At 41.3% G+C, this 26,627-nt stretch overlaps 2 protein-coding genes and 1 long non-coding RNA gene across 5 annotated transcripts in view; 2 read left to right on the top strand and 1 right to left on the bottom strand.

Moving 5' to 3' along the window:
- The first annotated feature begins 1,657 nt into the window (after window positions 1-1,657).
- On the top strand, window positions 1,658-8,258 carry cdca4 (cell division cycle associated 4). Its single transcript, XM_087989845.1, has 2 exons — window positions 1,658-1,790; window positions 6,041-8,258. The coding sequence occupies exons 1-2, from the start codon at window positions 1,785-1,787 to the stop codon at window positions 6,881-6,883; spliced, it is 849 nt and encodes a 282-aa protein (XP_087845971.1). The 5' UTR covers window positions 1,658-1,784; the 3' UTR covers window positions 6,884-8,258.
- Window positions 5,015-26,023, bottom strand: LOC122553580 (uncharacterized). The gene is made up of 2 exons (XR_006312767.2): window positions 25,959-26,023; window positions 5,015-5,751 (listed from the first exon to the last, which is right to left on the bottom strand). It is a non-coding gene; the product is annotated as an uncharacterized LOC122553580 (long non-coding RNA).
- LOC122553578 (SERTA domain-containing protein 2-like) overlaps window positions 26,019-26,627 on the top strand; it is a 58,010-nt gene continuing 57,401 nt past the window's right edge. For 2 of the 3 annotated variants that reach the window (XR_015757902.1, XR_006312766.2), the window contains exon 1: window positions 26,019-26,475. The gene's annotated coding sequence lies outside the window, so the exon portion shown is untranslated. The remainder of the gene's footprint in view (window positions 26,476-26,627) is intronic. The other variant, XM_043697596.2, reaches the window with a different exon arrangement.

Genomic DNA, 26,627 nt, shown 5'->3' with positions numbered 1-26,627 from the left:
AAAGCTTTTCCTCACTTCACCTTTGCTTCTTTTGTAGGTCACTTTCAAACCATATCCTCTTGCTCCTTTTACAAGCACAGTTCCTCCCTATCTGTTCTATCCAGCCCAATTATGGTTGTGAAAACCTCTGTCATCTCTTAGCCTTCTTATCTCCAAGAACAGATCCATTTTCTTCAATCTATCCTCGCAATGAAGTTTCTCATCCTTGGAACTATTCTTGTAAACTGCCTCTGCACTCTTTCCAATGTGTTCAGATTCTGCCTACAATGTGGCAATCAGAACAGTATACAATATTCCAGTTGAGATTTATCAAGTGCCTTATACAAATTCAGCATCCCTCCTTGTTTTTTGTACTCTAATATCCCTAATTAATAAGTCTGAAGGTACTGTATGCTATAGTTGTTGTGTTGCCTACCTGTCCTGCACTTCCAATGATCAATGCACATGTTGACCCAGCTCCTTCTGCTTATGAACCCCTTTAAAATTGTACCCCGATGTTAATGTATTAATTTGTGAGATGTGGGCAGTGCTGGCTGGCCAACATTAATTTCCTGTCCCTAGCTGCCCTTGAGAAGGTGGTAATGGGCTGCCTTCTTGAACCGCTGCAATCCACCTGCTGTGGGTTGACCTACAATGCCATTAGGGAGGGAATTCCAGGAATTTGACCTAGCAACAGTGAAGGAACAGTGATATATTTCCAAGTCAAGATGGTGAGTGGCTTGGAGGGGAATTAGAATGCGGTGGCATTCCCGTGTATCTGCTGCCCTTGTTGTGGATTTGGAAGGTGCTGTCAGAGGATCTTTGGTGAATTTCTGCACTGCTTCTTGTAAATAGTACTCATTGCTGCTCCTGAATGTGGGTGGTGGAGGGAGTGGACACTTGTGGACGTAGTGCTAATCAAACAGGCCGCTTTGTACTGGGTGATGGCAAGCTTCTTGAATGTTGTTGGGGCTGCACTGATCCAGGCAACTGGGGAGTATTCCATCACATTCCTGACTTGTGCCTTGTAGATGATGGACAGACTTTGGAGAGTCATTAGATGTGCTACTTGCCACAGTGTTGCTAGCCTGCTCTTGTAGTCACTGTGTTTATGTGGTGAGTCCAGTTGAGTTTCTGGTCAAAGATAATGCCCAGCATGTTGACAGTGGGGGATTCACTGCCATCAACTTGATGTTGTTCTGGACATTCATGTACTTGGTTTTAAATTTATACGGATCTAAGAATAAACTTTGTTTATTCTATATTTTCTTCAAGGTAGATCCTGGGATACACTTAAATTCATAATCTTGTTCTTAATAGGGTTGGAGACCAGAGTTCTCGAACCCTTGTCACTTTCTGCCCTTTCTCTGCCACCACCGCAGTCTCTATTTGGATAACTAGAGTACATCCTTATAAGTATAATCTTTGCACCCCTTTGTTGATTACAAGACAAATATTTCACACGTTTTTGTTTTATTCTCTTGATGTTCCTTGTGTGCAGCAATTGTTAAAGCTTTCCCGGCACTGCAGCATTTCCTCGCTGGTCCCTGGCTCAAATGCAACTTCCCACGGGGCGGGGAGAGTAGGCGGGGTTAGCGCGTCGCGCGACTGCCAATCAAACTACGGGTAAACCATGGCAACCGGGCCTGCCAGCTGTCCATCAGAGGGCAGCGTTTCCTGCTGCCGCCGCCGTGATTGTCTTAGTTGCAGTAAATCGCTTCGCTGTCTTCAGTTCGCGCGTTCTGTTTCTTCCCCTCTCTTTTTCTGTGTCTATTCTTTATGCTCGCCATTTAAAGTATTGATCGATGCAGGTGAGCAAAATCTGAGCGAAGTTTATCTTCTTTCAGTTGTTTTATCGGTATTTAGATTTTTTTCCGTCGGCTCGGAGAGGAATGAGTTAGCGATCCTAAAATGGCGGCCGTTACCGCCGGGCGAAGATTTAAATTTGTGTCGCAGCTCCGCTCAAAGAGAATGCGCCCCACCCCCCACTAAAACAGCAGCAAATCGCACGTATTTAAGCGTGGTTTTAGTTCAGTGGCGGTGTGGGGATTGCTGCTCGGTGATTGTGAAGCCTGGCCCCGTCTAGGCCCCGGTTCGCGTATCTTCAACCTCCCCCCTTTACTCCGGGTCCCTCCGCGCGCGCGGCAACGTCACCGGGAGCTCAGGCTCTTAAAGCGGCAACGACCAGACCACAGGCCGCTCACCCGGCCTCTTACATACACAGCTGGTAACTTTACCCCAGGGTCGGAGGGGGAACGATGTGGGAGAAGGTGTGGCGGGGAAAGGGGGAGGTTTTGTGATGAGGGGAATTCTTATTTTTTGGGGGGGGAAGAGGGGTTTGGATTTGGTGGGTGTCATGGGAAGGTGTTCACGGGGCAGAGGGGAGAGTTTGTGGGTTTGATGGCTCGTGGTCGAAGGAGAGGAGAGGAAAGGAAAGCAAAAGGAGTTGGGGGGTTTGGGGAAGGCTATGGGGAGAGGGCGGTTAACGCTGGGGGAAGGGGGAAGCGTTTGACATTGTGTGGATCAGAGTGGGGTAAGAGAAGTGGTCTGTGGATTAATAATCATATAGTATAGAGGAGTGTGTTTGACCTATTGAGGAGTTTATTGCCAAAACTACTCTCTATGAACTAGTCCTACTTGGTCTATAGCCTTAAATGTTATCGCACTTCAAGTGCTCATCAAAGTGGAGAGTGAATTGGGGATGTAAACAGACAGCGAGGTGCAAGAGAAAAAATTTGATTTATTTTTTAGCTAATCAGTTTGTTAGCAAGCAGTCTTCAAACAAGCAGTAGTTGTAACCATGATTTATTTGTTCTCCTGTCAACACCTTTTATCCACTTATCCAATCTAGTCTGGGTATGGAAGGTGCTAAGACCCTACAAGTTATATCTCCGCATTCTATTCAATGTGGATCTGTGCTGGAGGACAACAAATATTGTATGTTTTTAAATGCAGAGCAATTGACGGTAATTACATGGCAGTTAGCTGAACATGAAATAGGAATGTCATCTGTTATCCAGATATGGAGTAGGTTTTGTCACTTGAGAAAAAAGCAGAAATAGTTTTATAAAAAAAAATTTGAAAAGAGAAGACTGTGCTTGCCTGACGGTGGTGGGCAAGTTATTGGAGGGAATCATGAGGGGACAAGATTTACATGTATTTGGAAAGGCAAGGACTGATTTAGGGATAGTCAACATGGCTTTGAGCATGGGAACTGAAAATGTGTTGCTGGAAAAGCGCATCAGGTTAGGCAGCATCCAAGGAACAGGAGAATCGACGTTTCGGGCTTATGCCCGATTCTCCTGTTCCTTGGATGCTGCCTGACCTGCTGCGCTTTTCCGGCAACACATTTTCAGCTCTGATCTCCAGCATCTGCAGTCCTCACTTTCTCCTTTGTGCATGGGAAATTGTGTTTCACGAACTTGATTGAGTTTTTTTGAAAAAGTAAGGGGATGGATGAGGGCAGAATGATCTACATGGACTTCAGTAAGGTGTTCAACAAGGTTCCCCATGGTAGATTGGTTAGCAATGTTAGATCTAGTGGAATACAGGGAGAATTAGCCATTTGGATACAGAACTGGCTGAAACACAAGACAGAAGGAGGTGGTAGAGGGTTGTTTTTCAGACTGGAGGCATGTGACCAACGGAGTGCCACAACAGTCGGTGCTGGGTGCACAACTTTTTATCATAAATGATTTGGAAATTAACATAGGAAGTATAGTTAGTAAGTTTGGAGATGACACAAAAATTGGGTGTGTAGTGGACAGCGAAGAAGGTTGCCTCATATTACAGTAGGATTTTGATCAGATCAGGCCAATAGGCTGAGGAGCGGCAGATGGAGTTTAATTTAGATAAGTGCGAGGTGCTGCCTGTTGGCAAAGCAAATCTTAGCAGGGCTTATACACTTAATGGTAAGGTCCTGGCAAGTGTTGCTGAACAAAGAGACCTTGGAGTGCAGGTTCATAGTTACTTGAGAGTAGAGTCGCAGGTAGCTAGGGTAGTGAAGAGGGTGTTTGGTATGCTTTCCTTTATTGGTCAGAGTATTGAGTATTGATGTTGAGAGGTCATGTTGCGGCTGTACAAGACATTGATTAGGCCACTTCTGGAATATTGCATGTAGTTCTGGTTTCCTTCCTACCGGAAAGGTGTTGTAAAACTTGAAAGGGTTCAGAAAAGATTTACAAGGATGTTGTCAGGGCTGGAGGATTTGAACTACAGGGAGAAGTTGAACAGGCTGGGGCTGTTTTCCCGGGGACTGAGGGGTGACCTCAGATTTATAAAATCATGAGGGTCATGAATAGGATAAATAGACAAGGTCTTTTTCCTGGGGTGGGGGGGGGGTTCAGAACTAGAGGGCATAGGTTTATGATGAGAGAGGGAAAGATAAAAAGGGACCCGGGGGGCAACGTTTTCACACACAGGTGGTGCGTGTATGGAATGAGCTGCCAGAGGAAGTGTGGAGGCTAGTAAAATTACAACATTTTAAAAGGCATCTGGATGCGCATATGAATTGCATGGGTTTAAAGGAGTATGGGTCAAGTGCTGGCAAATGGGACTAGATTAGGTTGGGATACCTGGTCAGTATGGGTTTCTGTGCTGTACAACTCTATGACAAATGTTAAAGAATTCTTTGAGGAGGAGCAGAAAACAGATTATGGAAACTGAGTGGATGGAGTGTGGGTGTCACGGTGGTTAATAGCACCAGGGACCAGAGTTTGATTCCAACCTTGGGTGACTGTCTGTGTGGAGTTTGCACACTCTGTGTCTGCCTGGGTTTCCTCCAACAATCCAAAGATTGGCAGGTTAGATGAATTGGCCATGCTAAAATGCCCTTAGTGTTTAGGAATGTGTAGGTTAAGTGCATTAGTCAGGGCTAAATATCGGATAATAGGTATGAGAATGGATCTGGGTGTGTTACACTTCGAGGGTCCAAGGGCCTGTTTCCACACTGTAGGGATTCTATGGTACATTTGAGTTTAGTAGCAGTAAATTGTGAACTGGATTAAGAATTAGCTAGAAGGGAGAAAGCAAAACAAATAGTTAAGGGTTTTATTTCAGTGGTTACAAGTGGATAATGATGTTCCTCAGATTTAAGTTTGAGTTATTTCCGTTCATTGCTTATACTAGTGATTTAGGAAATAGAGCTAGAAAGTGTAAAGCTCATTCATTAGACACCAAAACGAGAGCAAGATTTTTTTTTCTTAAGCCATAATAATCTGAAAAATGATCTTAGAATCAGGAATAAGTAAATAAGTTGCCAATGAATTTCCATATAACTATGAAGGGATGCTTTTTACTTTTTAAATGAATTCAAGATTCACCTCATATCCTCTTTATAATGGCTGATACAAGTACTTAGATATTTGTTTCTTTGACTGTCCTATATTCATTGATCATTCTAATCCCTGCAGTTGCTGGATGTAGGTTTTGCTCGCTGAGCTGTAAGGTTCGTTTTCAGAAGTTTTCCTGTTCTTCTCAGGGGGTGGTAAATGAGATCCATGTCTATGTGGGATCCCATTTACCACCCTCTGAGAAAAACAACAGAAAATGACAACAGGAAATGGCAACACCACTCCAAGGAAACATAAAAAGCAGGCCATATCACCAGTGCTTCATCCAGAGGCTCACTGATGTTACCTAGTATGGTGATGAAAAGTCTGAAAACCTACATCCAGAATCTCAACCGGAGCTGCAGATCTTCTCAAAACTCTCCCTCCAGTTGCATTTCACTTCAGTTTTCTTTTACTATAGCAATACTGTATTTCAGTCAGTCTGGAAGTAATGATGAAACAGATGGATAAAATTAATTGGTGAAATTAAGAATATGCCACAAAGTCTACGTTAAAAGTAGTTAACAGAACACTATTTAAGCATTATTTGACATGATAGTAACAAAAAGTGCAGCATAATTTGAATATTCTCTCCATGTAAATTCTAAATTATTGCATCTATCAAACCATATGTTAATGTAAATAGGTCTTCTGAAGTAATGGTTAATTCCAGAGTATTTTGTCTTGAATTTTAAAGTATAAGTCTTCATTGTGATAACTTTGTTTTGTAGGTCAACATGTTGGGAAAAGGCACAAAGCGTAAATTTCCTGAGGAGCAAGTTGTAGATGCCTGCCCTGATTCTGTTGGTAGCAGTCTTAATTTGCCATATAATTTGCAACGCCAGTCACTTCTAAACATCTCATTGTTCAAACTTCAGCTCTGCAAGATGGTGGTGGAACCAAATCTTTGTCGTTCAGTGCTTATAGCCAACACCGTGCGACAGATTCAGGAGGAAATGATACAAGACTGCAGTTGGCAGGGACAAATGGCTTTCACAGGAAGTGATCTGTACATAGATCATACTTCTTCAGATAGTCTAATTGCCACAGATTTTTTATGTAGCCCAAACAAAGAGCTACATGTAGAAAGTACCACTGCTTCCATCCGCAATACCGACACACTTACTAAAAGCAAGGTAAACTGTTCATCTTGTGAGAATATTACTTGTTCTTCAGCTACTGCTTCTGCTAAAGACTCCAGTGCTGTAAAAGATTTGGTCCAAGCACATTTTGAAAATGATCTGAATATGTTGGAATCTGAGGAGCAACAAGTGGATCTGAAGGAGTGTCCAAAGCCCTTGGATCAAGTGTTTGGGACTTTTGAGATTGCAAATTACTCCAGCTCTCTCACAGATATGACAATAGATGATCTATTTGTTGATATTGACACTTCTTGGCATGAGCTTGACTCAGTGATGTCTGGGCTGATGACTGGTCCAAAAACAACACCAGTCATATTTGAATTATTAAATGGTTTACCATCTCACACATCAACACCCATAAATTCTCCCCAAAACTGCAAAACAGACTTAAATGAACTTGATCACATCATGGAGATCATTGTTGGGTCCTAAATTTAAGAATTTTCTCCATTCTGTTGGAAGATAATTGTAAAATACATAGCTACCCAATTCTGTTTTCAGTTTTATCTCTTTTTTTGTAAAGTTTATTATCTTGTCTCCAAAATACTGTCATCACTAATGTTCGGATAATACCTTTTGCACGCAACACTTTCATTGCGTTTGTTCTTCTACTTGTAGTTAAAACAAAAATGGTACATATTTTCATACATTTTTAAATATATATTTTAATACGGATTAGATTTTTTACAGTTTCAAAAGTTTCCTGTTTATTTTTATTTGAACAGGTAATTTTGAAATATTATTCTATATCAAAAAATAAGATTCAAAGAGGATTTATAAAATGTCTTCCTTAGTGCCAAGTAGAGATCATCTTTTGTGTTGTCTAAATAGACCAGTTACATTTCAGAATTGCCATATAAATGGAATTCTTTCATCTCTCCATGGCAAATCCAAAAAATTGTTTAAAAGGGAATTTTTCAGTGTACTCTCATTATTGGCTTACAAGCACAGTATTCCGAGTTATAATCTTTGAAATCATTGGATGAAACTTTTATATGTGCTATAATGGTATTGAATTGTTTCCTTGCTAGATTCTCTGTGGACTTGACATGAAAATGTTCCACTTTGTTCTGTGTAATCACAAGAGTACTGTGAATCTGGGCACAGAAGACAACGCTCGCTAAGGATTGAAAATGTAAAGATGTTTTGCATAATTTTAAAAATTGAAGCATTTATAATTTACATTGAGGTGCATATTTTATTTCAAATTAAGCCACTTGGTTACATTTTATAAAAAGCCATATTTTCTGATGGTTGGATAGTTAGCACAAGCTGAATTCTAATTGGGACAGTTGATCTAAGTTATTACAAGTTATTTATTTATTTAAATGAATATCATACAATTGTGAAGTTTTGGGTTGCAGTATGCACCCAATTATGATTATGAATCCTGATTTGGATGGCAGATGTCCAGTTTTTAAACTACTTGGGAGCTATTAAGGGGTCAGAATTCTTTTCAAGCAGTATTACATAGAATTTATATCTTTAGTTAAAAGCTTTAGAAAAGAAAATGCAGTATATTAATAGCAGTAACTATTGACTTAAGTCCCAGAGAGAAATTGCATTTAGGTTATATTAAATGTTAAAACTAATCTATTTTGTATTATTCATTAACAAAACATTTTATTCATGTTTAAGCAATAACGTAAAGCCTGAAACATTAACATGTACTTTAGATATTTGTAATTGTATGCAAAGTTTTTTTTTACTGAGAAATGGATTTGTTCAATAAAAATATACACATGCTTTTTTTGTATTTACTGTGTTGCTTTTTAATATATACAAATTAAAGTTTGTTTTTACGGTTTCTGTTTGCCTCTCCTTACCTATATGAATCTATCAGTTGGCACTTTTGGCACAAATTGGTCATTTTCAATTCTTGTTTACAGTATCTTGTTTAAATGTTTGGTTGCACTAAATACAAAAATGTATTTTTTTCTAAATTGAAAAAAATGAAAAACTTCAACTTCTAAGCTCCTCTTAGCAATGTTTAAAGTCATATTAAGCCACATGTTAGAAATATTTAGTCCCTTCATCTGCATCACAGATTGCAGGGCAGCCAAAGTTTCACTATCTTCATTTGATTTATACCTTAACCGAAAGGGTATTAACAGTCAACTCAAGGTTTAAACTTAACCAATATAGCATTAATTTACCATTTGCAGAGAGATTTCTAAACTTCAAACACCTTTTTTCTGTTGGTGTTCCCTAATTTTCTCTCATTGAACAATTGGATCTTTGTTTTTAAGACTGTGCCCTTTCAAAAAAAAGGCCAATAGAGGGAAACTCTAACATGTCCCTCTGAATATTTAGAAAACTTTGATTAACTCACCATCAATCCCTTCTACAAACAATAATATACAGCTAATTGCATGTAATACCTTCACAGTTCAGCATGTTACAAGAATGATTGAGAATAGCTTAATGATCTTTACAAAACTAAAGGTATCTTTCCACAGCAAGGCTGGTTTTAAATGGACTTGAAATAAAGAATGCTTCAGTCTGGGATTTCAGTAATTGTAAGATCTCTAATTTAAATATGGCAGCTGCTTCGAGTTTCACCAATTATTTCCCAGCTGGAGCATACACTGAACCCAGAATTTGTTCATAGCAAGAGTAACAACACCAGCTGCTAAGACCTTTCTGTAATATCCCTGGAGACTGCCATACAGTCCAGAATAAGTTGTGTCGTGGAAAAACCATGCAAGAAAACTTGCTCCACAGAGGATAGGGTGCATCTCTTGCTCATGCGCTCTCTTTCCCTCCCCCCTCCTCTTCTCCATTAAATTTGAATTTGCTTCGTTTGGAATTTTGACTTCTGTTGCAGTGTCCATGGGAAAAAGCTTGCTGGAATTGTATTAAAATCAAAATGCTGTAGAAACTCAGGTTTTTTTTAAGATTAGATTAGATTACAGAGTGGAAACAGGCCCTTCGGCCCAACAAGTCCACACCGACCCGCCGAAGCGAAACCCACCCATACCCCTACATTTACCCCTTACCTAACACTACGGGCAATTTAGTATGGCTAATTCACCTGACCCTGCACATCTTTGGATGGTGGGAGGAAACCGGAGCACCCGGAGGAAACCCACGCAGACACGGGGAGAACGTGCAAACTCCACACAGTCAGTCGCCTGAGGCGGGAATTGAACTCGGGTCTCTGGCACTGTGAGGCAGCAGTGCTAACCACCGTGCCGCCCACAAAGATGTCTGGCAACATCTTTGAATAGAGGAACAAAGTTAATGGTTTGAAGTGCATGACTTCATGGAAGTGTCTCACCTGTTTATCTTTTTGTTTAATTCGGGAGACCTGCTATTCCCTCCCTGATAGCTGTACTAGATATTACTTATTCACAATTCTGCTTCCCTTTTAAAATCAACACAATGGGTTCATAGTTCTATTTCCTTGAATTAAAATTGTGAAGAGAATTAATTTCATTGAAATGTTTAAGCAATCATGAAAACCAGAGTCATAGATGTACAGCATGCAAACAGACCCCTTGGAACAACTTGTCCATGCCCACAAGATATCCTAAGTAAATCTAGGCCCATATCCTCTTTAAACTCTATTCATATATCCATCCAGATGCCTTTTAAATGTTGTAATTGTACCAGTCTCTACTGCTTGGTAACTCATTAAGAAATGCATCACCCTCTATGAAAAAAATTGCCCCTTAGACCCCTTTTAAATTTTTTCCCCCATCATCTTAATCCTGTGCACCCTAGTTTTAGACTCCTCCACCCCATGGAAAGCCCTTGTCTATTTACCCTATCCATGCTCCTCACTTAAGCAATTGTAATTTTCATGCAAGTTAAAGGGGTGAAATGGTGGTTTGTACTGCTGTCTCAAAGCACCAGGGACCCAGGCTTGATTCCACCTTTGGGCAGCTGTGAGTTTACACAATCTCCTGGTGTCCAAAGATGTGCTAGTTACGTGGACTGACCATGCTAAATTGCCCATAGTGTCCAGGAATATGCAGGCTAGGTGGGTTAGCCATGGGAAATGCAAGATTACAGACATAGGGTCTCGGTCTGGGTGGGATGCTCTTCGGAATGCTGGTGTGGTCTCAATGGACCAATATCCTGCTTCCACACAAGAGATTCTATGATTCAATTAATAGTTGATTAAACTTTTAAATTTTGAAAGGAGGAATTGGTGAAAGAGGGGAATGGTGATACATCTTGTCAGCAACATGCACAAGCAGAAGAGTTTCTGGATACAGCAGTTTGGTAACAGGCTTCAATACCAAAAACAAAATCCAGAATGGGACCTATGCCAGAACCTGCCTCCCCAGTGTTGTCCTTCATGGTCATTGGCAAAGATGCACCAAATAACATTCATCTAAATAGATTGTTTGTGTCAACATGGTTTGTAAATGAAAGGACGCTAATATAAGATGTAGTGGGTAAGATGAGAAGCTTCACTCTGATTAGGTTCAAAGATATTCAGAATAAAGGTTCATGATGCTGATGGCCTTAGAGAGAATGTCAGAGCCAACATCAACTTGCTTAATTAATTTGTAGATGTAGGGATTCCTGAATTGATCCTATTCTTTGCTGCGACTTTACTGAGTTTTCTTGGATGGTGGTTTGTTCTCCTCATGCATTGCTTTTAAACACAGTAAAAGCACACTGCAAGTCATTGTGCATTTATAGCATGGAGCAAGGCCTTTCCGCTCATGAAATGTGCACCACTCATCAAGCATACATCTAATCCAGTGTACCCTTTCAAGCACTCTGCCTGAGTGCTATTGCCTTTCAAGTGCTCATCTAAATATTTCTCAAATGTCTTGAGAGTTCCTGCTTCTCCCACCTTTTTATGTAAAAGGAGTTCCAAAAAACCACAATCCTCTGGATGAAAAGATGTTTCCACAAATACTCTCTAAATCCCCTGTCCTTAAAACTGTTACTCTACTAAGGGGAAAAACATTCTCCCTGTTTATGTGATCCAAGCCCTTCATAACTTTGCTCATCTCAGTCAGGTTCCCCCTCAGTCCCTTTGCAAAGAAACACAAAGATGGAGGAAAGTATGGACTGAATGTTCCCATTTTCATATAATTTCATGGCAGATGTCCAATTGTGGCTCACACCAATCTTGTATGCATTATAACATGTATATTAGGGCTCTGTGGTGCCAAACTGATGCAATCATGTGGCAGCAGAGGCAAATGTGCTCACAATTGCTGGACCTTGTGTCACTCATATTACTAGTGCCACATTTGAAGTCCAGTCGTGCACAACCTCAAATGCTGCAAACCAAGAAAGGCTATCACACTGTGTTACTCCACCATCATTGTGATTACTCGTGTGCATGATCCCGCGGTGGTGGTCATTAACAACTTTGTACCACTTCAAGATATGTCAGTGTCGATATAAATACCACCTTTCCATGTGGGGACACCTTCCACCACGTACGCAGCAGGTACTTGTTGACTTGGCCAACGTTGCCTCTCATACGCTGCAGGCAAGGATGCCCTGAGGCATGGTACATTGGTGAGACTGAACAGACGCCATGACAATGGATGAATGGACACCGCGCAACAATCACCAGCCAGGAGTGTTCCCTCCCATTCGGACATGCAGCCTCGGACCCCTGGGTGACCATCCTCCATAGCAGACTTTGGGACAAGCAACAATGTAAAGCAGCTGAGCAGAGGCTGATAGCCAAGTTTGGTACCTAAGGAGATAGCTTCAACTGGGACCTTGGGTTCATGTCACACTACAGGAGACCCCACTTTACTACACACACTCCAACATACTCAAACAGACCCTCTGCAATACGTACACACATGCACCCTCTCTCAGGCTTATACCCCATCACACTCACACACCTACTTGACCAAGCTTGTTCACATTTACAAGCACGCACTCACTGTCTCCTCTGCTTGTGCGCATATACAAGTTTATGGGGTGAATTTGTATTGCAGAATTACATTTTATTTTGCTCAAAAATATATTGCATAAATCCATGTAAGATTCTGTAAGTCCCATTTTAGAAATAGAACCAGTCTGACTCAACACTGGGACACAGACAGACTTTAACCTCACATCTTTAATGCATTGTCTGAGCTGAGATGGCATCCATTGCCAGAAAAGCTGAAGCTACCTTGAGAATGTAACTTAAAAAGAGCTCTGGGATTTACATATTAAAGAACCAAAACTAGCATATCCTATTTAAAAATATGAAAGACTTAATCTAAATTTGTTTAATATATTGTTACAGCTCCATCACACTATAACCCTTTTGCTATAAAAAGCTGTCTTATGGTCCTGTTCCACAACTACCTGATGAAGAGGTAGCGCCTTGAAGGCTAGTGCTTCCAAATAAACCTGTTGGACTATAACCTGATGCTGTGTGATTTTTAACTTTGTACACATACACAGATAAACATAGGAACAGCAGGCAAGTTTCTCATAAATGCTTGGTAGTCTAGATTGAAAGATGCTTTTGGTGTCTTTATGGGCGGGTTGGCAGCTGTCATGGGGAAAGCCGGGCCAGCAGAATGCTTTAATCATTTATGTTCAGCATCAGTGAGGCAAGGTGAGAATGAGGTGGGGAATGTGAACCTCACTCCAAATGCTCCTTCCTCTCAAGGAGACAGGGTAGTGCCAGGAGGCACCTAGATAGGAGAGGAATCACACAGATAAGAACCCCAGAAGTCTCTTCTCAGGACTCTAGAAGTGCCAAGCCCCTTTGCCTACACCATTCCTGCGATCCCCAACTGTACAGAAGTTGCAGCTGAGCATGGTGAGCCTGCAGAGTAAGGTAATAAATAGCATACTGAATCTTGGACTAGTAATCCAGAGACTCATGTTGTGCTCCGGATACCTGGGTTCAAGTCCTACTGCAAATAGTGGAAGTCCTACTGCAAATAGTGGAAGAATAATAATGAACGTTGGGATGCTTTCTTTTTTTTATTAAAAACTCAAATTTTGTTCAGTGTGCAGACAGATTTTGAACAAATGTAGCAACTCAAGATTGGGGATCTATGAGGTGCTGTGAGCAATCAGCAGTAACTGCAAAACTGTGCTCCAACACAATCTGTAAACTAATGGCCAGCATATCCACCAACCTATCATCAGCAAGTCATAGATCAACTCTGGTTCAATGAAGATTGTAGGAGGGAATGTCATTAGATGTACCAGATCTACCTAAAACTGAGGTGTCAACCTGGTGAAGTTACAAAACAGGACTATTTGTGGCCAAATAGCATAAGCAGCAACTGATAGACAAGGCTAAGCAATTCCATAATCAGGGAATTACATTTAAGCTCTGCAGTCCCACTAAATCTAGTCATGAATAATGGTTGACAATTAAACATCTTACTGGAGCAGGAGCCTCCACAAATGTCCTCATCCTCCAAGATAGGGGATCCTAGTTTATCTGCACAACAGATGAGGCATTTGCAACAAGCTTCAGCCAGGTGTGTCAAATGGATAATTCACCTCCGCCAATGGTCCCATCATCACAAATCATAGTCCTCAGCCAATTCGATTCATTCCACATGATATCAAGAAATGGACGGAGGCACTGGATTTGCAAAGTTACAGGCCTTGATAACATTCTGTTAGTAGTACTGAAAACTTGTGCTCCAGGGCCTGTTGCACCCTTAACCAAATACTTGAAATGCCACCCCTGTTGAAAGGCTATAAAAGATCAAATGCTGGAAAGTGGAATTAGAACAGATGGTCTGAATGGCCTTTCAATGCCGCAAAAATTCTTCAACTCCCACTCACTACCCCCGAGTTTGTTGGTCTACCTTGGCTCCTGATTAAGCAATGACTCAATTTTAAAATTTTCCAGTCCTCCAGTTTTGCTTTTCCCCAATCCTGCAATCTCCTCCACCTCTACGCTACTTGGAGATATCGATGCTCATCGAAATTTAGTTGTGAATGTCCCCCATTTAATTTTCTCAACATTGAGCTCCTGAGGCCTTAAGCTCCAGAATTCCCTCCCAAAATCTCTTTAGCTCCCTAACACTCCAGAGTAATTTATAACTCTCTTCAAAGCCAACCTTTTTGACAAGGTCAACTGTTCTAATATTGATATCTGTGGCTTGAGTGTCAATTTTGCTTTATACCTGGGAGGTACATTGGGGTAATTTTAAACTTAATTTTGTGAAATGAGCTATACAAATACATATTGTTTTTGCAATTAAATGCATCCTTGGGGAGCCAGCTAGTTCAATAACTTGGAGACAGTAAGGACTGCAGATGCTGACCAATCACAATAATCTCATACCTATCACCATCCCACCTACCTGCCCCAGCGAAACCTCCCCCCCCCACTCCACTTATTTCTGGGCTCCCTCCTCCTTCCCAGTCCTGACTAAGGGTTTTGGCCCAAAACATTGACTTTCCTGCTCCTTTGATGCTGTCTGACCTGCTGTGCTTTTCCAGCTTCTCATCTACTGACTCGAGCCAGTTAGTTCAATTGTCTAAATGGCTGTTGTGATTTTGAATACTAGGAGAAACAGACGACTGCAGATGCTGGAGATCAGAGTCAAAAAGTGTGGTGCTGGAAAAGCACAGCTGGTCAGACAGCATCCAAGGAGTAGGGGAGTCGATGGTTCAAGCATCAATTCTTCCTTATGCTCGAAACGTCGACTCCCCTGTTCCTCGGATACTGCCTGACTGGCTGTGCTTTTCCAGCTCCACACTCTGACTCTGGTTCTAAATCCTTGAATACTTGGAACCTGCCTTCTTGCCCTGCCCCTGACAGTACAAGGCATTGGTAAGCCACCTCAAAGAACTGCCAAAGAAAATGGCTCAGGATGAACCATTTTCCTGTCCTCTGGCAGAGCATTAATGGAACGAAATGCATCCTGACTTTTTTGAGTCCATCTTTTCTGGGGTCTTCATTTTTAAGAATAGGTACTTTTAAAATCAGCTGGTTTGGGGATGACCTGAATGAATGGGTGGGATTTAAAGCTTGGCTTTCTTATCTAGAGGTACTGGCACTACCATTGCTCCACAAGAGCCCTAGGCTGCAGTTTCTATGACACAAGCTGGTCTGTTGTGTTCTTGTTCTTGTTAGTAACGGTTCAGAGCTGCTTTGGTAAAAGAAATGGCATCTCTCCCCAAAAAGCATTACAGTTTTAAAATTGGAATACAAATACTGTAACTTAGAACATATCCCAAACATATATAATTATATAAAATTATAATACTAATTTACAGCCATGCCTCATATTTAGTGCATAACCTTATTTGGTATTTGAGTCAGTGATGAATGAGTCATCTACTTTCAATCACTCAGTCACCCACCCACTGTTTTGCCCATAGTACTGTTACTGGCTTAAATCTGAAATGTCACTTTAGTATTTGCCTTCTAGATCATTCAGTAACTTCATCCATCTTGGTAGCTAATTACAGTAATAGTTTAAAGAATATAACTATGTTTTTAAAAAGGTATAGAAATGTAAATGTTACAAAAAAGGAATTTTCATATCATAAATTGTCTTTATACAGGAATAATTTATTAGCAAGAATACAAAAGTAGTTTCTTTTCAAACACTCAAGGAAGTGTGAAAAACTGAAAAAATTATTGCATGTTAGATTATAGATTTAGCCGTTTGATTACTTTTAACGCAAAAAAAAAAAAGAGTTGAAATCTTAGGCTTATTCAGAAAATGGCCCTTTGGAAACAATGTTGTCAGGATTTGGCAGTCAGCAACAAGAGTACGTCTCTTCCATTGGACCATAAGAAATAGGAAGAAGAGTAGGCTATTCCATCCCTGAGCCTGCTCCACCATTGAATAAGATCATGGCTGATCCCACATTGCTCATCTCCACATTCCTGCATTTTCCCCATAACCTTTGATCCCCCTACTGATCAAGAATCTATCTAACTCAGCCTTAGATGTACTGAAGGACTCTGCTATCACAGCATTCTCTGGCAAGGAGTTTCATATACTTATAATCTTCTACGAGAAGAAATTCCTCACGTCAGGTTTAAATTTGTGCCCCTTTATTTTCAGTATATGCCCTCTGGTCCTAGACTCTCCTACAAGGGACAGTCCTACATCCTCTCAGCTTTTACCCTGTCAAACCCCTTAAGAATCCAATATGTCTCAATGAGATCACCTCTCATGCTTCTAAACTCCAAAGACGAGAGTCTCAACTTATTTAGCCTTTGCTCATAAGACAATCCATCCATTCCATGAATCATCCTGGTGAATATTCTCTGAACTATCTCCAATGAAATAATATCTTCTCTTAAATAAGGGGACAGATGCTCACAACTGTCTGCAGACTTCTTGTGGGCTTTTGAAAAAAATTTATAGCCATGAAGATTGTGATGCTCTGATTCATCCTTCACAACGGACTTGTGTGATTAGAGAAAGTACTGTGTTCTTTCAATCAATGAGATTGAAAAATCCTGAGGAATGCAGAGTCTGAACCAGAAGTTTATACTAGAATATTTAATTCAACATACAATCAAAAAGAGAAAAATAGACAGTGACGGAGAATGATGAAATAAAGAGAGAAATGAGAAAGAAAGAAACATTAAAAAAATTGTAATTTTTAGGTTTTTTAAAATCCTAATAATTAAATCCTTATAGAATTAGACTCTGCATTTATATACGTAGAATATTCAGAGCTAGAAAGGCAGTATATTTAGTTATTATGATTTACAATATCACTTATGTTTGATGGACAAGACTTAACCTTTTCTGAAGTATGATAGAACCACAGAACTGATACAGCAGCAAAGGGAGCCATTTAGCCCATCTTGTCTATACTGACCCAAAAACACCCAGATTAACTTTCTAATCCCATTAAACTGCAGGTGGCCCATAGCTTTGCAAATTACAGCACTTAAGGTGAAGATCAAGGTACACTGTAAAAGAATTTAGGGTCTCTGTCTCCAACATCAACTCAGGCAGTGAATTTCAGACACCCACCACACTGTAAAAAAAAAAGTGTTCCTCACATCCCGTCTAATCCTTCTGACACTAAGCTTGAATATATGACCCCTGGTTTTTGAACTCTCTGCCAGTGGAAACAGGTTCCTCCTGTCTCGTCTATCTCTAACCCTCACCATTTTGTATACCTAAATCATGTCACCCCTCAGCCTTCTCTGTTCCAAGGAAACCCCAATCTTTCCAATCTCTCCTCATAGCTACAATTCTCCAGCCCTGGCAATATTCTAGTAAATCCTCCCTGCACGCTCTCCAGAACAATTACATCCATCCTGTAATGTGGTGACCAGAACTGCACATAATACTCACCAGTGTCTTAAACAGTTTCATCATTATATCCGTATTTTTATATTCTATACCTCTGACAATGAAGGGGACCATTCCATATGCCTTCTTTACAACCTTATCTACCTTTAGGGACCTGTGCACTTGTATGCCAATTTTGTCACTTCATCTATCACATTTATTGTGTAGTCCCTTTTACTGTTTGACCTCCCTAAATGCATTACTTCACACTTATCAGAGTTGAATTCTATCTGCCACAGTCCTGCCCACTGCACGAACCTATTGATATCATTTTGGAGCTTACAGCTATCCTCTGCACTATCCACAATGTGGCCATTTTTTGAGTCAGCTGCAAATTTCCCAATTGTGGCCCCTACTTTCAAGCCCAAATCATTTATGTATAAAATAAACAGCAGGGGTCCCAATACTAAGCCCGGCAGCTAACCACATGAAACACCTTTCCATCCACAAAGGCAGCTACTTGCGCTCAAACGAGATTCTGAACTTCCCGTAGCCCATTATTTTAACACAGCATCCTGCTAGCATGCCCAGTGTCTGTCCTCGGCATGCTGCAATGCTTCAGTGAATCACAGCTGAAACTGGAGGAACAACATCTCATCTTCAGACCAGGCACTTTACAACCTTCTGGGCTTAATATGGAGTTCAATGCCTTCAAATGGTGAGCCCACTCCTATTCCATCCCTTTCTTTTAGCTTTACTTGTTACATTCTTTGTCAACATGTTCCCTCTCCCCTAACCCCATCCCAGTGGTCTTTGTTCTTTCCAGACTGGCAGTTAGACACACCGTTGTTCTGCCATTCTCACATTCCAATCACTTAATCGGAACCATCAACATCAGCACTCCAACACTCCCCAACTATTGCATAAATGCTGCCCCCTCCTTACTTCACATCAGCTCAATGAAGAGTCATTTAGCTTGCTTTCTGTCCATGGATGCCGCCTGACCCGCTGTGATCTCCAGCATTGTTGTTTTCAGTACTGACCATTACCCTTTGTTTCCTGTCACTAAGTCAACTTTGGATCCAGTTCAACACTTTACCCTGTAAGCCAATAGCTTTTACTTTTTTGGTTAGTCTGCCATGTGGTGCTTTTATCAAATGCCTTACTAAATCCATGTTGACAGTATCCACTGCACTACCCTCATTGATCCTCCTTATTATTTCCTTAAAGAATTCAAATCACATTTGTAAGGCATGACTTTCCCTTAACAAAGACATGCTGACTAGTCCATGCCCTTCTATATGACAGTTTATCTGATCTCTCAATTTGCTCACTACTGAAGAAAGACTAACTGGCCGAAAATAGTTTGGCATTTCTTTTGTAACCTTTTCAAACCAGGGAATCGTATTTGCATTCCTCCAGCACCTCACCTGTGTCTAGTAAAGATTGGAAAATAATCCTCAGAGCATCTCCCTGACCTCTTTCAACATCCTAGGGAACAATCCATACAGCCTTTGTGACATCTCCACTTTTCAAGGATTCCAACTCCACTAACACTTCCTCTCTTGTTATGATTATTGTGTTCAATATTTCACTCTGGTCCCCTTAGATTACTATATCCACATTACCCGTGTCCTTTGTGAATACAGAGACAAAAATTCTGTGAAAATTCTTCCCATATCCTCTGCATCTTCAGAAAACTTTCCTTCTTCAACTATGATGGGTCCCACTTTTTCTTTTCCTATTTGTTTGTTCTTTATATACTGGTAAAGCATCTTTAGGTTTTCCTTTATCTTGCTTGCAAATTTTTTTTATGTTCTCTCTTTAAAAATTTCTTTTTTTTTGTACACTTGATCCCTTTATTGTCCATGCAGTGTTGAGTTTTTTGTGACCATCATAAGCTTTCTTTTTCTGTTTAATCTTTCCCTATATTTTTTCTAGACAATTATGGGGGTCTAGATTTGGCAGTACCATTCTTATTTTTGGAGGGGACATATCTGCCTTATGCCCTAAGACCTCACTGTTTAGTGCCTCCCTCCTTGTATACCACTAATTTATTCTTTAGCAGTCCTGTCCAGTCCACCTTAGCTAAATCACTTCAATCACAGTTTTGTAAAATTTGCCTTCTCCCTGTTTAAGCTTTTACATATGATTTATCCTCACCCTTTTCCACAATAATACTAAATCTAACTGAATTGTGGTCACTATCCCTGATAATGGTTGCCCACTGTCACTTTACCCATTTGCCCATCTCCATCCACCAAAACTAAATCCAGAATTGCATCTCATGTTCAGCTTGTCGCATATTGTTTAAACAAAAACATTTCTGGACACAGTATATGAATTTTTCACCATCAATGCCCATATTATTTGCAACCCAATTGATATTTAATTGGGATAGTTAAAATCTCCAATTATTATTGCCCTCTTATTCCTACAGGCAACAATTTGTCTCCATTCTTCTATCTCCATTCACTATTTGGATGTCTGAAGTATATTCCTAGTAGTGTGATTGCCCCTTTTTAATTTCTAAACTCAACCCATAAAACCTCATTTGTTAATCCTTACATCATCCCTTCTCACAACTGTCATTGATACAACCAATACTGTTTCGACCCCTCCCTTGTCACCCATTGTATCTTGCCTGAAAATTATTTCCAGGGATAATGAGCTGCAAATTTTGCCCCTCCTTTAACTCACTTTCCGTTATAGCAACAACATTGTGCTAACATGTTTATATCTGTGCCTTTACCTTATCTGCCTTTGTTGGTTGCATTATACTATAAATAGCTCAACCCTGACAATTTCCTTTGCTGGATGCTTTTTAATCCCTTTTTGTTGTCTTTGAGTCACTGACTACATCACTAGCTATGTTCTACCTCTTGTTCTTTGATCTGAATCTGACCCATCTAAGCCTACACTTTGGTTCCCATTCCTTTGGAGCAGAAATGGCACCAATGGAACTAGCAAAAGATCGCATGAGGATAGTCGTCCCAGCTCTGTCCATATGTAACCCATCAGGTTTGCCTAGGCCTTCCTATACAGCTGAGAGACGTGGACTGTCCGCAGCAGACACCTCAAGGCACTGGTGCAGTACTGGGAGAAAGTGAGGACTGCAGATGCTGGAGATCAGAGCTGAAAAATGTGTTGCTGGAAAAGCGCAGGTCAGGCAGCATCCAAGGAGCAGGAGAATCAATGTTTCGGACATAAGCCCTTCTTCAGGTGCAGTACCACCAACACTGCCTATGCAAGATCCTGCAAATCTGGGGGAAGAAAGACACACTAACACTAGTGTCCTCGACCAGGCCAGCATCAAAGCAATGACCACCCTTTATCAGCTATGATGGGCTTGACATGTCCTCCGAATGACAGACACCAAGACTCTCCAAGCAAGTGCTCTACAACCAGCTTTGAAACAGCAAATGAGCACCAGGTCGACAGAGCAAGTACTTCAGTGATACCTTCAAGGCCTCACTGGCAAAGTGCAACATTCCCACAGACACCTGGGAATCACTGATCCAACACCATCCAAAGTGGAGTAGCAGCATCTGGGAAGGCATGGAGCATCACCATCAGGAAAAAATGGAAGCCAGGCAATAACAGCAAAACGAATGCGCTGCCAAACCATTGTCCCATCCACCCATCCCCATGGCCACCACCTGCCCAAGTGTAACAGAGCCAACGGTAGTCACCATGGTCTGTACAGCTACAGATTCACCCAGACGAGAGTTATCTTTGTTTGTGAGGGACTGCCGACGATGATGATGACGACAGGTCCCACCTTCCCCTTAAACAGCCTCAATGCCTCAAGAATCTAAAGCCCTCTCTGGTACACCATTTTTCCAGCCATCCATTCACTTGATTTATCCTCTTATTCCTGCTCTCGCTAGCATGTGGCACTGAGAGTAATTCTGAGATTACTAAATTTGAGGTCCTGTATTTTAATTTATCTCCTAACTTCATATTTTCAGCTTTCAGGTCCTCTTGTTATTTAACTAATCGTTGCTCCCTATGTGTACCAAGACCACTGGCTGTTCACCCTTCTACTCTAGAGTGCCCTGCATCCGCTCAGCGACCCTGGTGCTAGGGAGGCAACATACCATCCTGGATTCAGGTCTGCAGCTACAGAAGTGCCTATCCATACTCCTTACCATTGAATCATCTATCACTATGTCTCTGCCACTTGTTTCCCTCGCCTTCTGTGCAGAGAGCCACCTGCGGTGTCATGAACTTGTCTCCAAAGTGGTATATCTATTGGAAAGGGGGATAGCCACAGGAGATTCTTCCACTTCTTTCCTGAGCCTTTTACTTTGTTTGATGGTCACCCATTCTCTTTCTGCCTATGTAATCCTCATCTGCAGCGTGACCACCTCACTAAATGCGCTGTCCATGACATGAATGAATGGATGATGACTTATTGTCACTTGTATTTTAGTGAATAATACAGTAAAATGCAGTGAAAATTTTAAACTGTCACCAGCATCCGTTGCTATTTTGAATAGTCATAGAGATGTACAGCACGGAAACAAACCCTTCGGTACAACCTGTCCATGTCGACTAGATATCCCAACCCAATCTAGTCGCACCTGCCAGCACACGGCCCATATCCTTTCAAACCCTTCCTATTCATAAACCCATCCAAATGCCTTTTAAATGTTGCAATTGTACTAGCCTCTACCACTTCCTCTGGCAGCTCATTTCATACACGCACCACTCTCTGCATGAAAAAGCTGCCCCTTAGGTCTTTTTTATATCTTTCCCCTCTCACCTGAAACCAATGCCCTCTAGTGATACAAATATTTCAGTAAGAGGCCCAGCAATCTCCCTGTGTCTGCGTGGGTTTCCTCTGGGTGGTCCAGTTTCCTCCCACAGTCCAAAGATGTGCAGGTTAGGTGAATCGGCCGTGCTAAATTGCCCATAGTGTTAGGGTGAAGGGGTATGTGGGGGTATGGGTGGGTTGCACTTCGGCAGGTCGGTGTGGACTTGTTGGGCCGAAGGGCCTGTTTCCACACTAAGTAATCTAAAAAAAATCACTTCTCTAGCTTTCCACAGAATTCTAGGGTACACCTGATCAGGTGCTGGGGATTTATCCACCTTTTATGTGTTTCAAGATATCCAGCACTTCCTTCTTTGTACTATAGACATTTTTTCAAGATATCACCATCTATTTCACTACATTCTATATCTTCCATATCCTTTTCCACATTAAATACTGATGCAAAATGCTAGTTTAGTATCTCCCCCATCTTCTACGGCTCCACATAAAGGCCGCCTTGCTGATCTTTGAGGGGCCCTATTCTCTCCCTAGTTACCCTGTTGTCCTTAATGTATTTGTAAAAACCCTTTGGATTCTCCTTAACTCTATTTGCCAAAGCTATCTCATGTCCCCTTTTTCCTCTCCTCATTTCCCTCTTAAGTGTACTCTTACTGACTTTAAACTCTAAGGATTCACTCAGTTTAAGAATAAATGATACAGCTGGAAGAGAGCACACCATGGGTCTGAGATCTCCTGTCATCTCTTCTTTCTAGATTAAGCTAGTTACTCCACTTTAAGAGAATTTAATTAAGTTAGGGACCTTCTTTTTTTCAAACTCTTCTATTTTAATCAAAAGACCATACCTTTATTTAAGCGAACATATTATGTTTTAAAATCTGTAAGAAAATACCCTGCAGGTATCACTTACCAATTGGTTACTTCCATTGGGGACCATGTCACTTTCTGAACTGCTCGGACTGAAACGGAACACCATACTCAGTCTTTCAGCTTCACCTACTCCCTGGTCTCACCTATGTTCATTTTCACCCAACTTCAAAGCACTCTCGTATAGCCAAGTAGTACTCAAACAGCAGCCTGGTTTTCTAGTGGGTCAGAACCATAACCTCATGTTTTTTTTTAAATGCAAGATACTGGTGCAGTGAAGCTTTTGAAGCAACACAGTAACCAGACAATTTTCTGATTTCTAGATTTAACTGCATATATGGTGAGGCACAAAGCTGCTGTCCCATATTCAGCTCAGTACATTACAAAATGTTCTACGGCATTATAGAAGGGGACAGGATACCCTCAACTAGAAATGGAAAAGATATAGTGAGTAGTGAAAAGGCAACTTTTCAACGTGGAGGGATATGACAAGATGGAGGAATCTACAAACAGAGTTTTGAACCACAAAGGAATTTTCACTGAAAGTTACACAATGTATTAAGCAGAGAGAGAGGGTGGATACATAACAGTTGTGAGGTGCGAGCTGTCTTGCTGGTGGTGAAAGTACTGGGTGATTTTAACTGAGGACATCAATTGTAATAGCAAGGCATTTGTGACTCTGGATCGAAAATAGGTCACCTACAACACAGAGCTTTTTCAAAAGTAAATTAACTAAATTGACAAATTCCTGCAAAGAAGATGTTAATTTAATTGTAGGGGTACTTCCAAAAGGAGGTCATGAATTAGGAGGAAAGCTGACTTTGATTTTGAAAGTGTGCACGTAGTAACAAAGGATAGTATGTCATAGATCATTAGTGATTTTTTTTATCAGTGCCCATGGGTGGGGTGCCAGAGGACTGGAAGGTGGCTAATGTTGTGCCTTTATTTAAGAAACACTAAGGTGAAGCCTAGGAACTATAAGCTAGTGAGTGTCACATTGGTTATATACAAGTTGTTGGAAGGAATTCCGGAGAATCGGATTTACATGTGTTTGGAGAAGCAGGGACTGATTAGGGATAGTCAGTATGTGCACAGGGAATCAAACTGGATTGAGTTTTTTTTTGAGGGCTTAACCAAAAAGGTTGGTGAGGGCACAGCAGTAGATGTTATCTACATATTAAAGCCTTTCAAAGGTTCCACATGGTAGATTAGGTAGTAAAGTTAGGTCACATGAGATTCAGGAAGAGCTTGCCAATTGGATACAAAATTGGCTTGATGGTGGAGGGTTGTTTCTTGGACTGGAGGCCTGTGACCATTGATGTTCTGCAGCAATTGGTGCTAGGTCCACTATTGTTTCTCATTTATATAAATTATTTGGATGAAAGCTTAGGAGGCATGGTTAACAGGCTTGAGGATGACACCAAATTTGGTAGTATAGTAGACAGTGAAGGAGGTTATCTAAGATTACAAAAGAGATTTAATCAATTGGGCCAATTGGCTAAGGAGTGGCAGATGGAGTTGGACTTGGATAAAGGCAACATATTGTATTTTGGAGAAACAAACAAGGGCAGGACTTTTATCCAGGTCCTTACAATTAACTGTATAGTGTTGTCAGAGATCCACGGGCTCAGGTACATAGTTCTTTAAAATTTGTGTCACAGATAGACAGTGGTTAAAAAGGCATTTAGCACACTTGCCTTCATTGCTTAGATCGTGGAGTGTAGGAGTTGGGATGTCATGGTGAGGACATTGGTGAAGCCACTTAAGTATTACGCACAGCTCTGGTCGCACTCTGGAAGATTATTATTAAACGGGAGTGAGTCCAGAAAAATTTGCCAGGATTGTGCCATGACTGTGCCATGACTGGAGGGCTTGAGTTAAGGGTAATTGGATAGCTAGGACACTTCACCGGAGCATACAAGGTTGAACAGTTCAGATTATTAAAGTTTATGAAGTTGAAAGGGGCATAGAAAAGATAAACAGCAAAGATACAGGGAGGTGCTGGTTTTGGACTGGGGTGTACAAAGTTTAAAAATCACGACATCAGGTTATAGTCCAACAGCTTTATTTGAAAGTATTAGTTTTCCGAGCACTGCTCCTTCATCAGCTAGTTGTGGAGTATAAGATTGTACTCCATAAGCTGATGTTGGGTGATTTTTAACTTTGTAAACAGCAAAAAGGTCTTTTCACTAGGGCGGGAGAGTTCAAAACCAGAGAGGAGAAAGATTAAAAGGCCTCTTGACAGGCAAGATTTTCACAGAGGCTGGTTCGGTCATGGAATGAACGAGCAAGGGAAGTGATAAATACAGGTACATTTACAACATTAAAAAAAAAGACATTTGAATAAATACACGAATAGAAAAAGTTTAGAGGAATGTGGGCCTAGCGCAGGCATGTGGGAATAGTTTAGTCTGGGGAAACTAAGTTGGCATAGGCTAGCTGGACCGAAGGGTGTGTTTCCATGCTGTATGACTCTAGTGACTGCCCCGGAGAAACACAAGACCTCAGACTTCACAGACAGCTTGGTAGAAGGCTCCTTCCAGGGCTCTTCATCCCCCCTTCACTCCTGGGCGCTGGCCTTTTAACTAGTTCAGCTCCTGCATGCATTTCGAAATCGGGAACCGAGCCACTGCTCGTGCCTCGCTGACATGACATTGGAAATGTAAGGAAGGAGCGGCACATACACCGCCTATACCTCGATACGAAGAGATACAGCTCCGGAGCACAATGCATCCTCTCAATGGTTAAGGAGCAGCCCACGTTTCCGGTCGCTCGGCGGGCGAGCACGCGCTGCCTTGCGACACACGCTCCTTTATCTTGATTGGTCAGAGCGCGGGGCGGGCCAACCACTGATACAAGTCGTTGACCAATAACCGTTCGGCTCTTGTTGCCCGGACGACGTTTTTCTCCAATGAAGGAGCCCGCACCTGACGAGCTGTCAATCACCGAGTATCTTTCCCGTAGTTTCGACGCTTTGAGCCCTGGAGCGACGAGCCTGGGATCTCGGAGCTTGTTTGCAGCACAGCTTGTGTGGAAATCTAACGGAGGGCTTTGGAGGCAACCTGCAATGTAGACCCAAAATGTATTCGCGCGAATGTCTCCGCGACACTGCTTTCCCATGAACATAAAGAAGATCTCTCAAGAATCGCTTTCCCTGCTCAGTCCTCCGCTAGTCGACAGAAGGAAGTTGCAAAAGTCTCCTCTGTATTAAGGTGGGTGCTGGAACTGTACATAGACATTGGGTTGATTTTTCTGTTGTGTAAGCGTTCCTACAGGGTTAGAGATAGGGCAAAATGTGAGGCTTCTTATAAACATATAACACCATATTTGTGACATTACACAAGTCCTAAAATCATCGTAACAG

This window comes from Chiloscyllium plagiosum, unplaced genomic scaffold, assembly GCF_037043375.1.
Source record: "Chiloscyllium plagiosum isolate Xiang-an unplaced genomic scaffold, Cpla_swu_hap1 HiC_scaffold_8, whole genome shotgun sequence".
In the NCBI taxonomy this organism is placed as follows: Eukaryota; Metazoa; Chordata; class Chondrichthyes; order Orectolobiformes; family Hemiscylliidae; genus Chiloscyllium; species Chiloscyllium plagiosum.
The sequence above is the reverse complement of the archived record's forward strand: the minus strand, read 5'-3'. Positions and strand labels throughout refer to the sequence as shown.